The sequence below is a fragment of the Girardinichthys multiradiatus genome, chromosome 24 (genome assembly GCF_021462225.1).
Source record: "Girardinichthys multiradiatus isolate DD_20200921_A chromosome 24, DD_fGirMul_XY1, whole genome shotgun sequence".
Classification (NCBI taxonomy): Eukaryota; Metazoa; Chordata; class Actinopteri; order Cyprinodontiformes; family Goodeidae; genus Girardinichthys; species Girardinichthys multiradiatus.
The window spans coordinates 22,543,488-22,556,363 of NC_061816.1; the positions used below are offsets into that span (position 1 = coordinate 22,543,488).

General features: G+C 39.8%; 1 protein-coding gene across 1 annotated transcript in view; it reads left to right on the top strand.

Annotated features, from left to right (window-relative positions):
• The first annotated feature begins 988 nt into the window (after positions 1-988).
• Positions 989-12,876, top strand: part of LOC124861835 (sodium/potassium-transporting ATPase subunit alpha-1) — a 34,875-nt gene continuing 22,987 nt past the window's right edge. Inside the window, exon 1 of the mRNA XM_047355782.1 lies at positions 989-1,192. Within this exon, the coding sequence (XP_047211738.1) occupies positions 1,181-1,192 (12 nt within the window). The 5' untranslated portion in view covers positions 989-1,180. The remainder of the gene's footprint in view (positions 1,193-12,876) is intronic.

A 12,876-nucleotide genomic window follows, 5' to 3' on the forward strand; every position in this document is an offset into this window, starting at 1 on the left:
GGTGGTGGAGGAGTATAAATACCTCGGTGTTCACCTGGACAACAGACTAGAGTGGATATGCAACTGTGAAGCCATCTACAAGAAGGGACAGAGCAGACTGTACTTCTTGAGGAAGCTTAGGTCCTTTGGTGTTTGCAGCAAGATGCTGCATATCTTCCATAAGTCTGTTGTGGAAAGTGTGATCTCTTCTGCCATCATCTGCTGGGGAAGCAGCATCAGAGCCAGGGACTTGAAAAAGCTCAACAAGCTGATAAAAAAGGCTGGCTCTGTTCTGGGGACTCCTCTGGAACCTCTGGAGATCATTGTGGAAAGATGGATTTTTCATAAAATGAAGAACATTATGGAGAACCCTGAGCATCCTCTTCATGAGACTGTCCTACAATAACACAGTGTCTTCAGTCAGAGGCTTCTTCAGATCTGCTGTAAGACGGAGCGCTACAGGAGATCCTTCCTGCCCACAACCATCAGCATCTACAACGGCTCTTTGAGGAAACCTTCATAATATGAGCTATAACATTTAATTTCCCTTTGGGATTAATAAAATATTTTTGAATTGAATTTAATAACTTTCTGTACTGAAATAATTTTTTATAGATCATATTTTTTTTAAACAGAATTTTTTAGTAAACACTTTGAATGAAACAAACAATTTACACCTTTAAAACACATTGTGCTACATTCTTCTTTCTGTGGAAAGAATCAAAATAAAGATCCATTGATTGATATTTGGTTTTCTCGTTATTTTGTCACAAATTTTGAAAGAAAATTCCCTCACCTGTGTTTGCACTAAAATCTGTAGTAATATATGTCATTGCGTGCCATGTGTATGTGTTGCATGGTTAAAATGAAGAAAAAGGGAAAAAATTGAAGAAGCACCGCCCCTTTCCGTGGGGGTTACCATGGCAAATGGTGTCACGTCATAATGGAAGGAACGCTGACTATAAGAGGTTCTGCTGCGGCGGTTCGCGAGCTCGGATGTGTGCTCTGAAAGAGTGACACGTGCTGAAGATAAAACAAACAAAAAATAAAAAAAATAAAAAAAAAATTTTAAAATAAAGAGCACATCCAGGAGTTTATTTTAATTTTATTTTGATATATATATTTTGTTGTATATATTTTTAAGGCGGAATTTTATTTGAACAATTTTACTTGAGGAGAGGAAGAATTTATCTTTGCAACCATGGGAAGAGGGGTGAGTATTAATCTGTGGTTTAAAACTTTACGACACCATTCTAACAAGTGTGTGTAAATCGATGTCGGTGGAATAGAAGGTGGAGACTGACGTGTTTTAAGATGACCCACATTTCGGTCTCAAAATGCCCGCTGCTTCCGTGTTCCAAGCCTGAGTGAGCAGAAGCTCCTCAGCCTGAGCATATTTGGGGCTGTCAGAGGAGATGCCTGCTCGGAGGTGTTTGAGAAGTTTTCGCGTTTTCCCGAAAGGATGAAAGATGCTCCTTAGAAAACTGCTCGGTGTCGGGTTACATAACGGGATGTTCTCAGCCGCCTGGGCTGTCAAAGTTTTGCTGTGTTACAGCTTTAGTCGAAATAAACCTGTTGGAATTGAGGAAAAAACGTGCAGGGGGAGAAGTTTCACTGTTGTTTTGAGCCGAAAAGTGTTGAAAACAGCAGCAGCAGCTAATCTTCTAAAAATTATGCCAAACATGATGCTGACCTTCCTTGTGGAAGTAACACTTTCCTCTTTTGATTCTTTGAAACATTTAGGTCCTTTAGTTTGTGTGTTCCTGCTGTAATATTTAAGGAGCAGCCCAGTTATATCTCTGTTCTGCTTGATCTCAAACTTATCTGGAGTCAGATCTTCTCTCCTACTAAGGAGAACGTCAAAAAACGTCATAAAAGGATTATTTCATTGCATTTTCTTTTCACTTAATATATTGTTTGTTAATGTAACAATTTTCCACTAGCAGTCATCTACATTTTCGTCTTCTTGAAGTTGTTTGAGTGTAATTTTCATCCTTCAGATGGGTTTTCTAACCATTCTTCAACCTTAACCCTGAATCCTGTCCATTTTCCATAAACTTGAATTGCCAAAGGATGAAACTGATCTTTGCTGCCACACCCTGCCATTCTGCAGAATAGAAATTGTCGTTATAAATTCAGCCCTGGTGGGGATGAAGAGTGCAATGTGGGGTGCTGGATTAAACAGATGTGGCGGGAGAAGTAAAGACGGAATTTGTTGCTGCGGCTTCTTGTTTAGGATTTTGAATGTTTATTGGCTTCTGCTGCTTGGTTTTTTTCCCCCTGCTCCCATATGTGATGAAAGCCATGCCCTGCCCCCATCTAACATCCCTCCTCTTTCCTCTTCCCCACTGCACCCCTCTACCCCCCACCATCTCCTTCTCTGCTCCCCCTCCTTTTCTTCTCTGGTATATAAAGACCAATGTGGACGAGGTGATCGTCCTGTTGTAGGGACGGATGAGAACTCTTATAGCTGCAGTCGAAAAGATCGGGGCTGTTGGGTACATAGGTATGACGAGAGCCTTGGTGTGAAGATTATCCCCCCACACCTATCCCCACCTTCTAATGTTCTGGACTTCATCTCATTTTAAATATGAGAATACTTCCTTCACTGCCCTTTTACTTTTTCTCATCCCCTCCACAGCACAGGGCGAAAAAAACACTAAAGCAAGTGTGCTAAGAGGAGTTAGAAGAGGAGTGGGGGTGGGCAGGCGGGTCTCTAAAGGGAGGTGTGAAGCAGTGGGGTGGTGGGGGTTTAGGCGTAAGGCACCAGTTGCCGCAGTGCCACTATTGAGCAACTTGACTGCCAGACGCAAGGTAGAGGAAAGAGCAGACATTTCTGCGCATTGCCAATCAATAGTTAAACTCCTAAGATGTTGCTTGAACTTAATATTTTGTTAAATGAGAGGAGCTAGACGTCTCTGTTAATGATTTGTGTTTTTTAGTTAAAAAGGATGTGAAGTGGATCACCGATAAGATCTGAAACACAAACAAAATGAGGGCAGAGTGACACAAGCTGCAGCCATGGTGCTCAGCAGTTTAACGATGCAGCCATAGAGAGGGGGTGGTCTTAGGAAACCGATGAGGCAACTCTAAGTAATTCATACATCACAACTTACTTAAAATTATCGCTTGGATCTTTCATTCCTCTCTACCCTTTATGTGAAGTTTGTTGTAGTGGATTTTCCTGAAGCAGCTATGTAATAATAGGACCAACCTGGGAATTCAAAGTTTTGTATTAGAAAAGGTTAGATTTGGCCTAAGTGGAACATGGCTGAATACCATTTTAGGATGGAAATGCGTTTGATTAAATGATGAGGCATTAATAAATCAGCTGGTTTAGCTACTTATGGAAAAAAAACTTTCTGAAATAAAAATGTTTCCAATACATCAACTTTGTTGAAGACTTCTGTTCAGTTTTCCCTAAAACAAGTAACCTTTCCATATTCAAAGTTTTGTTTCCACTCTAAACTTGGGTTATGTTCACTAGGAAACTCTTTGATGGCACGTTTTACCTTGATGTTTGGTCCAAACCAGTTCGCAGAGCCTCTGTAATTCCTTCAAACCAGTTAATGGAGCTAGTGTGGTCTTTTTAAACCTGTCTGTATTGCCTGAACAGTTGCTCCACATTAGTAAACAGAGCATGAGTGGTTGCTTCAAAATGAATAACTGCTCTGAACCAGGTAAACAAGCTGGCTTTGTAGCTTAAAACCAGGTTGTAGAGCTTGTGTGGCAATTCTAAACCAGCTTAAGGAGCTCATGAGCTAACTTGGAACCAGCTTAAGAACTTCATTTAGCTGTTTCGAACTAGTTGAAGGAAGTTATGTAGCTAATCTTAATCAAGCAATGGAGCTTCTATCTTGCCTCCAAATCTAGTAAGTGAGCTGTTCTGGGAACTCTGAACCAGATGGCGAAGCTCATTCAGCCGCTATGTACCAGTTAACGGAAATCTGAACCTGTTAAGTAGCTTCTCTGGTTGCTCCAAGCCAGGTAACGGGAGTTCATGGTTTACTTCTGAGCGGGTAATGGAGCTTGTGCGGTAGCTCCGAACCAGCTGGCTGGTGCTTGTGTATCTGCTCTGAACCAGTTAATGTAGCTTGTAAAGCTAACTTTGAACTTCCTGAAGGAGCTCATGTACCTACTCCCAACTAGGGAAAAAAGATGTGTGTTTCTGGTGGTACAGAGCCAGTAATTGTTCTTAACCAGTTGAGAGAACTCATGGATGGTTAATGGCCTACACTTGTATAGTGCGTTATCAAGTCCCCAGAGACCCAAAAGCGCTTTGCACTATAATCAGTCATCCACCCAGTCATACACACATTCACACACAGACAGTGGTGAGCTACAATGGAGCCACAGCTGCCCTGGGGCAGACTGGCAGAAGTGAGAGCCTTGAAACTACCTGAAGCAGTTAACGGAGCTAGCCCGGCACTTTAATTTAGCTGTGATATTAGCCTCTTTAGTATTTTTTCACAAAGATCCTCTAAATAAATTATATCCACTTCTTTGAACTTGAATGCATTGATACATTTTAGTGATGCTTGAAGTACTCCATATGTATTTCAATGTCAGCAATGACTTGTCTGTCTATGAAAACAAACACGGTACAGTGATCCATTCCAAACAATTCCAGATTTTATTTAAATCTCCCAACAAGGCTGTGGTGACCCTAATTTCTGTGGAGTATTTTTCAGACCACATCGAGCTTTGAATCAGGGATCCTTGGTTCCTTTATCGATTTGCAGTTTTGTACAGTTTTAAAGCTGATTTATTTATGAGAAATATCGGAGATCTGTTTGTAGTTTTGATTGCCAGAGTTGAGTGAGGGGGAAAAAAGAAATCCATCAGTTTCCTAAATCAACAGAAAAGGGGAGCTTTAGGGAGCTTTAGAACAACATGTTCCAGATTAAAGCCCCTCAGCTGCTTATTTTTCTATTTTGTTTCTCAGCGTAAACTGTCCGAGTCCTCCAGCCCCTGACCACCTCTAATCTCAGCCAAAGGGGCACCGGACTGGACCTTCACATCTATTTGTTTTCAGTCCATTTCCCCCTTGTTCTCTCTCTACCTGTTGTCCTTCCCCCTAACACTTCCTCATTCTGAAGGATTTAACATTCTTTCCGCTCAGCAGTCATCGTGTATTAACTGGGTTTTATCGCACACAGCCCCTTTTCTGTTTCAGAACATGGTGTGCTTTTGCTTTTCTTTTTTTTCCCACCTTCATTTGCAACTCCTGCTGCCTTACTGTTAAGTTTTCATTACCTAATTGTTGCATCTATAATAATTTGCTCTTCCTTCTTTTCCTCCTCTTTTCTGCTTTCCTTTATCCCCATCTACTTCCCACTGCAACCTCAGTAGGAAGTTTCCATTTTGGGAAATGTTTTTTGCAAGCCTGTAGCTCAGTAGAAAGTGAAACATTTCCTTTCGGAATATCAGAACCACGTGCTTCCTGTTTCTCTTCTCATCTGCTGAGTGAAAAGTTCCAGAATGTTCCATGACGAATCTGAGAGGTGATAAAATGCAGGTCCTAAGTCTGTGAGCCATTATGGCAGGGTGACTGTGTAAAAGGAATATACTGTGAGGTGCCTTTTTGAGGAAATGATTCAACACACAGCTGTAGTGTCTAACTTTGGTAATGTCAGTGAGGCAACTATAAGATGGAGAAAGTAGGATAGTTTTTAGATATGCCCAATTTAAAACACCTTTAAAACAGAAAACAGCATACTATTTTATGTTAACTGTCTAGTGCAGCAACTTCTGTAATTTGTTGGTTTTTATCTAAAATACTGAAGTTTTATTTCCTTTAAAAATACTTTACATTGAGAGTATTTGCATTTATATTAAAAGTTGGGTTTAGGAAGTAATATTATGTTAAATCCGTCCACTCAGCCGTGAGTCCTTCAATCCAGATGGAGTCCCTCAATCAATACTTTTGGCTCCTTGTAGGTCCTACTTGTTCACCATTTTCCGCCCCACATAGATTTGCCAAACATCAACAGGAATCCTGATGAGCAAGACTGGTTTTGAAAGGGGGCATTTTGACAAGTCAAGTCTTTCTCCAAATCAAATCTTTTTAGCTTTTTAATTTTTTGATGACATTCCTTGTCAAGATTAGAATGACAGCCACTAGGTTTACTTCTTAGCCTTTTTACCAAGGTAAGCTGGACAAGGAAACCTCAACAGAAATCTTTCAGGGAGTATTAATCAGTCTTGCCATTTGTCAGTTGATTATTTTTGCAAACAAGGTTGCTTTGGAAAAAGAACTCTGTGAACTTCTCGTATCTTTCCATCAATGAAAACTTTCAAGCTTCTTGGCAGACTTGATATTTTCAGACTGGCTTAGATTGGTGCCCAATGTGTTTACCACTTAGCTTTTTCCTGATTGATTTGCCAGGAAAACACATCAGGAATTTCCCTTTGAAGACATCCATCTAGCTACCATCATCCAGCTATTCCTTCTTTTTACTACTTTTGCTATTCCCAATCAAAGTTTCCCAAATCTGTCATGGTCCAGGTTGAATGTACAGCCAGTCAGTCTGCTTTTTGGCCATTTTCATAACTGCATTTGTCAAAATCTCTACAGGAATCCTTCCTCAGTAGGGAGTCTTTGTATGGTTGCTTTAATTACTCAATATTCCAACCAATCCAAACATTTTAGCTCCAATTTTTGTATGGTGGTCTCAGTCCTGATTGGATAGGCAGCCAGTAGTTATACCTTTTGGTGTTTTTATCTGATTGATTTGCCTAGAAAACGTCAGAAAGAACTCCTGCTCAGGAGGTCTGTCAGTCATATGTCCATTCTTTTACTTTGCATCTCAGATCAAGCAAAGGTTTTTAGCTCCTACTTAGCAATCCTGATTGTGTTCCCATTTTGGATTTGTTAGAAAGCCACTAGGTTGGCCTCCCCCTGGGATGCAACCTAATTACATACTTTCACTACCTGCACATTAGTGGTACAAACAGACACTGTCTTGTTCCTCTAAGGCCAATTTCATCCCTGACACAGAAGAACATTCCAGCCTAGTATTTTGGCAGTATATTTTTTTGGGTCTCTACACACATCCCGCAGTGGTTTGAGATTCTTAAGTCAAAAACCGTTGACTGGTTTTTCTTGCTTTACTCACCACAACTTACCCTTTTGAAAATTTGGACAAGTCAGACTAAACCATTTCAGCGTTTTGGAGGGAAACATGGAAAACTGATTTAACAATTCTGATGTAAAAGACAACGTTTCATGGAAAACGCCAAACACTGTTATGAAGCTTTGCTTTTCCAGTGTCCTTTACAGATGTGTAGAAAAGGGTGAACTCTGTTAAGTTGAACTAATGGTATTGACATTTTTGACATCTCATATCCACAACTTCTTGGCTATTGTAGTAGTTGAGCTTCCCAACAAGCTTTCAGAAAGCCAAGCCAACTCATTCATTCATTCATTCATTCATTCATTCACTTTTGTTCCATTGAGGGAAATTGGAATGCTGTGGAGAACGTGAAAAGAGTGCGAAGCAGTGTAAATTAACACATTTGTTCAGTTTAAGCAGAGAAAAGATTTGTTGGAGGAAGTGGGAGAATAATGGATGGATAAATGTGGGAGAGGGGACATGGGAAGAAAGACGAAGAAAAGGAGGAGGAGTTAACACGTGATTCTGTCCATTCACATATCCAGAGAGGATGGGTAGTAGTTGTTGGTAGCAACCGGGCAAAGTCCCAGAGCTTGGTGTGTGTTGGGTGAGAGGGGGGTACAATTCAATGAGCAACTTGTGTATCTGGCTAAAGACCCTTGCACCAGGAAGGACTGTTCCCAGGAATTCTGCCTGTAAAAAGTGAAGTGCTTTTTAAAATATGCGAGTGCTCAAGCAGAAGCTTCCGTTGGGTTGTTTCAGCCTTCATGAGGGTGTTCTTTCTGGAACCAAAGATAAAAGAGGAGCTGGATGTACACTACTCGACTCAGTCAGATCATTTGATTCTCTTTAAAAGAAGCACACAAATCCCAAATCTTTCTCATCTTTAGCTCCCATGCCGTAGAGGTTTCAAAATACAGTCCAGTTTACTGAAGGTGTTCTTCAGCTTTCAAGTTTTTGGAAAAGTTAACGACACTGTGACAAGGATCTCAAACTGTAATCTCCACTAAGAGCATTATGAGACTCGTAAATCTGGAACCCTGGGAGAAAACGTGCGGACAGTGTGGCTGGGTTTCCCGACAAACACCAAATCTCCAGAAAGGCTGGAAGAAAACACAATGATTGTTGATGTTTGGGTAAAATGGCCCACATGCCTGTGGTCTTAATAGTCACATGAAATGGTTTCTGAGCCTGTTTCTTGTGTTATAACTGCAGAACTGGTGGAAGAAGCACAAAGAGACTTTGTTTAGTGTACAGTAGGTTTCACCAGCCCATTATTGAAGATAAAACGCTCCATTGAGCCCAAACAGGCGTCTTTCTCTTTATTCTTTCTATTTCCTCCTCTTGTTTTTTATCCTTTTCCTCTTTTTACCCGTCTGTTCAGACATCGTCCCATGTCTTTTTCCTAGGGGGGGCGTGTTGTCCTTTATTTTATTGGAAGTGCTGCACCAAAAAGAAATTTTCAATGGACTGCAAGAACAAACAAATAGGGCAAACGTCAGCTAAGATTTATTAAACTGCCCTGACAACACACAGTAGTCCAGAGGTGTATATCACATATCAAGTATTGAAAAAATAGATTGGTGACATTTGGACAAATATCATGTCCGTGAACTTCATTCCCAAGTGGTGGTCATAAAAAGGCAACACTGCTGCTAATAAACAGGCGAGAAACTGTAGCTCTGAGATCAATTCTATGAAAACAAATGGGGGTCAAAAATATTCTGTGCTGAAGCAGTAAAGACCTGTACGTGAGGTTCATTGTTGTACAGTTTGTAAATGGTTGACTTCAGGTGTAAAGCCATAATCTGTTGTTGGTTAAAGCTTTAGATCTCGAGTTTTCGACAGTTTTTGGGGTTTTACCCAAATAAACTCTGATGTCCCTTCACATCCGTCTGTTGTTGCACTGATTAATATCTATTAAAAAGGAAGGCCATGTAACCTTGACCAAACCATGTAATTTTACATTTGAAAGCGAAATGTTTTTTCCCCCCAATTTCCTCAAAAGTTAGATGTTTTCAAATAAAAAGGTTTTTGTCAGACGTCGACTGAATGTAACCTGTGGCACAGTCGTTATTACTTTGTTACGATTAGAACACTTGTTTTTTATGTTACAATGAAGTTCAGAATAGAAATTAAAGTGGACACATTATTTAAACCATACTAGACAGAATGTGCTGTAAGTAGGTGATTTTATTGGGATTTTAACTAATAGACCAACTTCAAAGTTTTGCATATTTATGAAATGAAAGGGAAATTGATTTATTTATTTTTTCAACAAAGACAAATCATGAATCTATTGGGTGCATGTATTCAGTTGACTTTATTCTGATTTCTCTAAATAAAATTTATTGTGTCCAATTGGCGGTGGCAGCATCATGCTGTGGGGATGTTTTTTTACCAGGTACAGCAAAACTGGTTGGATTTGATGGGAAGATAAATGGAGATAAATGCAGACTGTCCTGGAAGAAAACCTGTCAGGGGCTGCAAAATACGTAGGACTGGGCCTGGGTTTCACCTTGCAACAGGACATGGACCCTGAACCCTGAACACACAACTAAAACTACAGTGGAATATCTAGAGACATTCTGCAAATGTCTTCCTGGTGTAATTAATTAGAAACTGACTCCAATATGTTTTAAAACGGATCATATTCCTAGGACATATTACTACTTTTTGTCATAAAACATGAATATTTTAGAAAACTGATACATTAGCAATAAAAGACTGGGCACCAAGTCTTAGTATGCAAGCATTACAAATAAGTCTGTTCAGCTGAGGTATAACGACAACAAAAACAGCATCACAAACCAGTTTTTATTTATTTATTGGTAAGTAGCAATTTCTCTGCCAGCATTTTAAAGAGGATCTCAAGATCTTGCTCTTTTTGGTTTATAACCAAAGGGGGATCTGGAACCCAAATCTGGATACCACTAATCTAAAGGAGGCAAATCTATGGATATAGATTGAGTAATGGAAGCTACCAAAGCAGTTTAACCCAGCCAAGAGCTCTTATGTACCACAGGCTTTAAAAGTAGCTGTAATTAAACCTTTACTTAAGAAGCCTTCGCTTGATCAGGATGAGTTAATAAATTACAGACCTATATCTAATCTTCCGTTTTCTAAAATTCTTGAGAAAAATAGTTGCTAATCAAGTGTGTGAGCATTTACACAGCAATGATCTGTTAGAAGAGTTTCAGTCAGGTTTCAGAGCTCATCATAGCATGTAAACGGCACTAGTGAAAGTCAGTGATAATAATCTCCAGGTCTCAGACAATAAACTTGTGTCTGTGCTGGTTCTGTTAGATCTCAGTGCTGCATTTGATCCAGTCGATCACAATATTCTCTTAGGAAAGGTGGAATATGCTGTAGGGATCAGGGAAACAACACAAGGCTGGTTTAAATCTTTTTGTCTGACAGATTCCAGTTTGTTCATGGAAATGATAAATCCTCTTTAATATCCAGGGTTAATTGTGGAGTACCGCAGGGTTCAGGGCTTGGGCCAATTCTCTTCACTATATATATGCTTGGGATACATTTTCATTATGCTGATGATACTCAGCTTTATTTATCTATAAGTGCTGATGAGCCCAACCAGCTAGACCACTGGCATGTCTTGAAGATATAAAACTTTAAATTGACCTCCAGTAATAAGTTAGAAACCCTTGGTGTTATTTATGACCAGGACATGTCATTTAAATCCCATATTAAACAGGTTTCTAGGATTTCCTTCTTTCACCTCCAGAATATTGCCAAAATTAGAAATATCCTATCAAGGAGTGTTGCTGAAAAACTAGTTCATGCATTTGTTACTTCAAGGCTGGACTATTGTAATTCTTTACTATCAGGATGTCCACAAAATGCAGTTAAAAGCCCTCAGCTGATCCAAAATGCTGCAGCAAGAGTTCTGATGAAAATTTATAAAGAGAGATCATATTTCTCCTAGTTTAGCTTCCCTTCATTGGCTCCCTGTTAAATCCAGAATAGAATTTCCTTCTCCTCCTCACATATAAAGCCCTTAATGATTTAGCTCCATCATACATCAGAGATCTGATTGTTGCATATGATCCTAACAGAGAACTTCGTTCTCAGACTGCAGGTTTACTGGTGGTTCCTAGAGTCTCTAGTAGTAGAATGGGAGGCAGATCCTTTAGTTATCAGGCTCCTCTCCTGTGGAAACAGCTCCCAGTTTTAGTCCATGAGGCAGACACCCTGTCTACTTTTAAGGCTAGGCTTAAAACTTTCCTTTTTGATAAAGCTTATAGTTAGAGTGGCTTAGGTTATCCTGAGCTATCTCTGTAGTTATGCTGCTATAGCCTTAGCATGCTAGAGTACATAATGACCACTTTCACTGCTACATTCTCATACTACTCTCCAATGTTGTTGTTTTTACTGTTATTTCAGCTTCTAACTTTATGTTCTCTCCTTTTCTAGAAGCTACATCGGACCTGGCTCTGTGTTTAGTTGTGACATGTTCCTGGAGGGGGGAATCAGGCAAGCTGCTGATGCAAAAAACTTAATGCTCACCTTCTTCCAATGATGCACTTGGCCCCATCTCAGCGTTAACCCTGTCTCTCTCCTAGACATAGCTGTTGGCTGAGTTTCTACTATGACTAACTGTATGTGCTCTTTTTCATACTCTAGACTTGAAAACTGGCTCAGAGTTCATCTGCTTAGCTGTCTTTCTCTCCTAGATGAAGCCACAAAAGGAGCTACAACAATTAACGTTTTACTTTTCTTTCCCATAGAAAGTACTCCTAGATCAGTGCTTCTGTGTTCTTTTTGTGTCTCTGCTCTGTTCTCTCAAACCTCCAGTCGATCGTGGCAGATTGGCCACTCACACTGAGCCTGGTTCTGGTTCTACTAGAGGTTTCTTCCTGTTAAAAGGAAGTTTTCCTCTCCACTGTTGCTACATGCATGCTCAGTATGAGGGGTTGCAAAGTCAACACCAGTGACTGTCCACTGTCTCTACTTGCTCATCCAGGAGGAGTGAATGCTACAAGTCACTGACTCGATGCAATCTGCTGGCTTTCTTTAGATAGAAAAACTTTTAACCAATTGGAATAATAAACTGAACCTGACTGCACTGTTTGATAGTTAGGATTAATTGAAATGTATGTACCTGACTTGAAATCTGTATGATTCGATTGAATCAACTTTGTAAAGTGCATTGAGACGACGTGTTGTGAATTGCCGCTATGTGAATAAAATTTAACTGAATTACGTCTACACACAACAAGTTGACCTCTTCTGATTGGCCACTTTCATTTGTCTGTGTTCAGAAAGTTTATGATGTAAAAATTGTGGAAAATGTGGGGTGGAGAAGCTGATATTAAAGTACAAAAATATTTTTGGTCCCGTTTGTAACCATTCATTTCAGCACTGAAATAAGTACTTAGACAAACAGAGGTGTGGGGAGATCTCTGCAGTTTATTGCAGCAGCGTTATTATACCAGTTGACTAAGTGGGTCTGTCCCTTTTTATCAGGGCTATGTTTAGTTGGCAGATGCCTTGCATTAGATTAAAGAGTTATGTGATTGTTTCTGTGGTCTTGGTTCCAGTACGTTTATGGGTGGATTGTAAATGTCAGTTCACAGAAATGTGCTTTGAATAATTTTTTATTTTATTTTTTTTTGCTGCAGACTTGAACTGATTTTAGCTTAGCTGCCCAGCAATTAAGGAATATTGATGCACTCGAAATAGGCAAAAGGTTTACAATCCTTGGCCCTTTTCAAGTGAACTAAAGAACCTAAACCCGTTCTGCATCTAGACTAGTCGACTA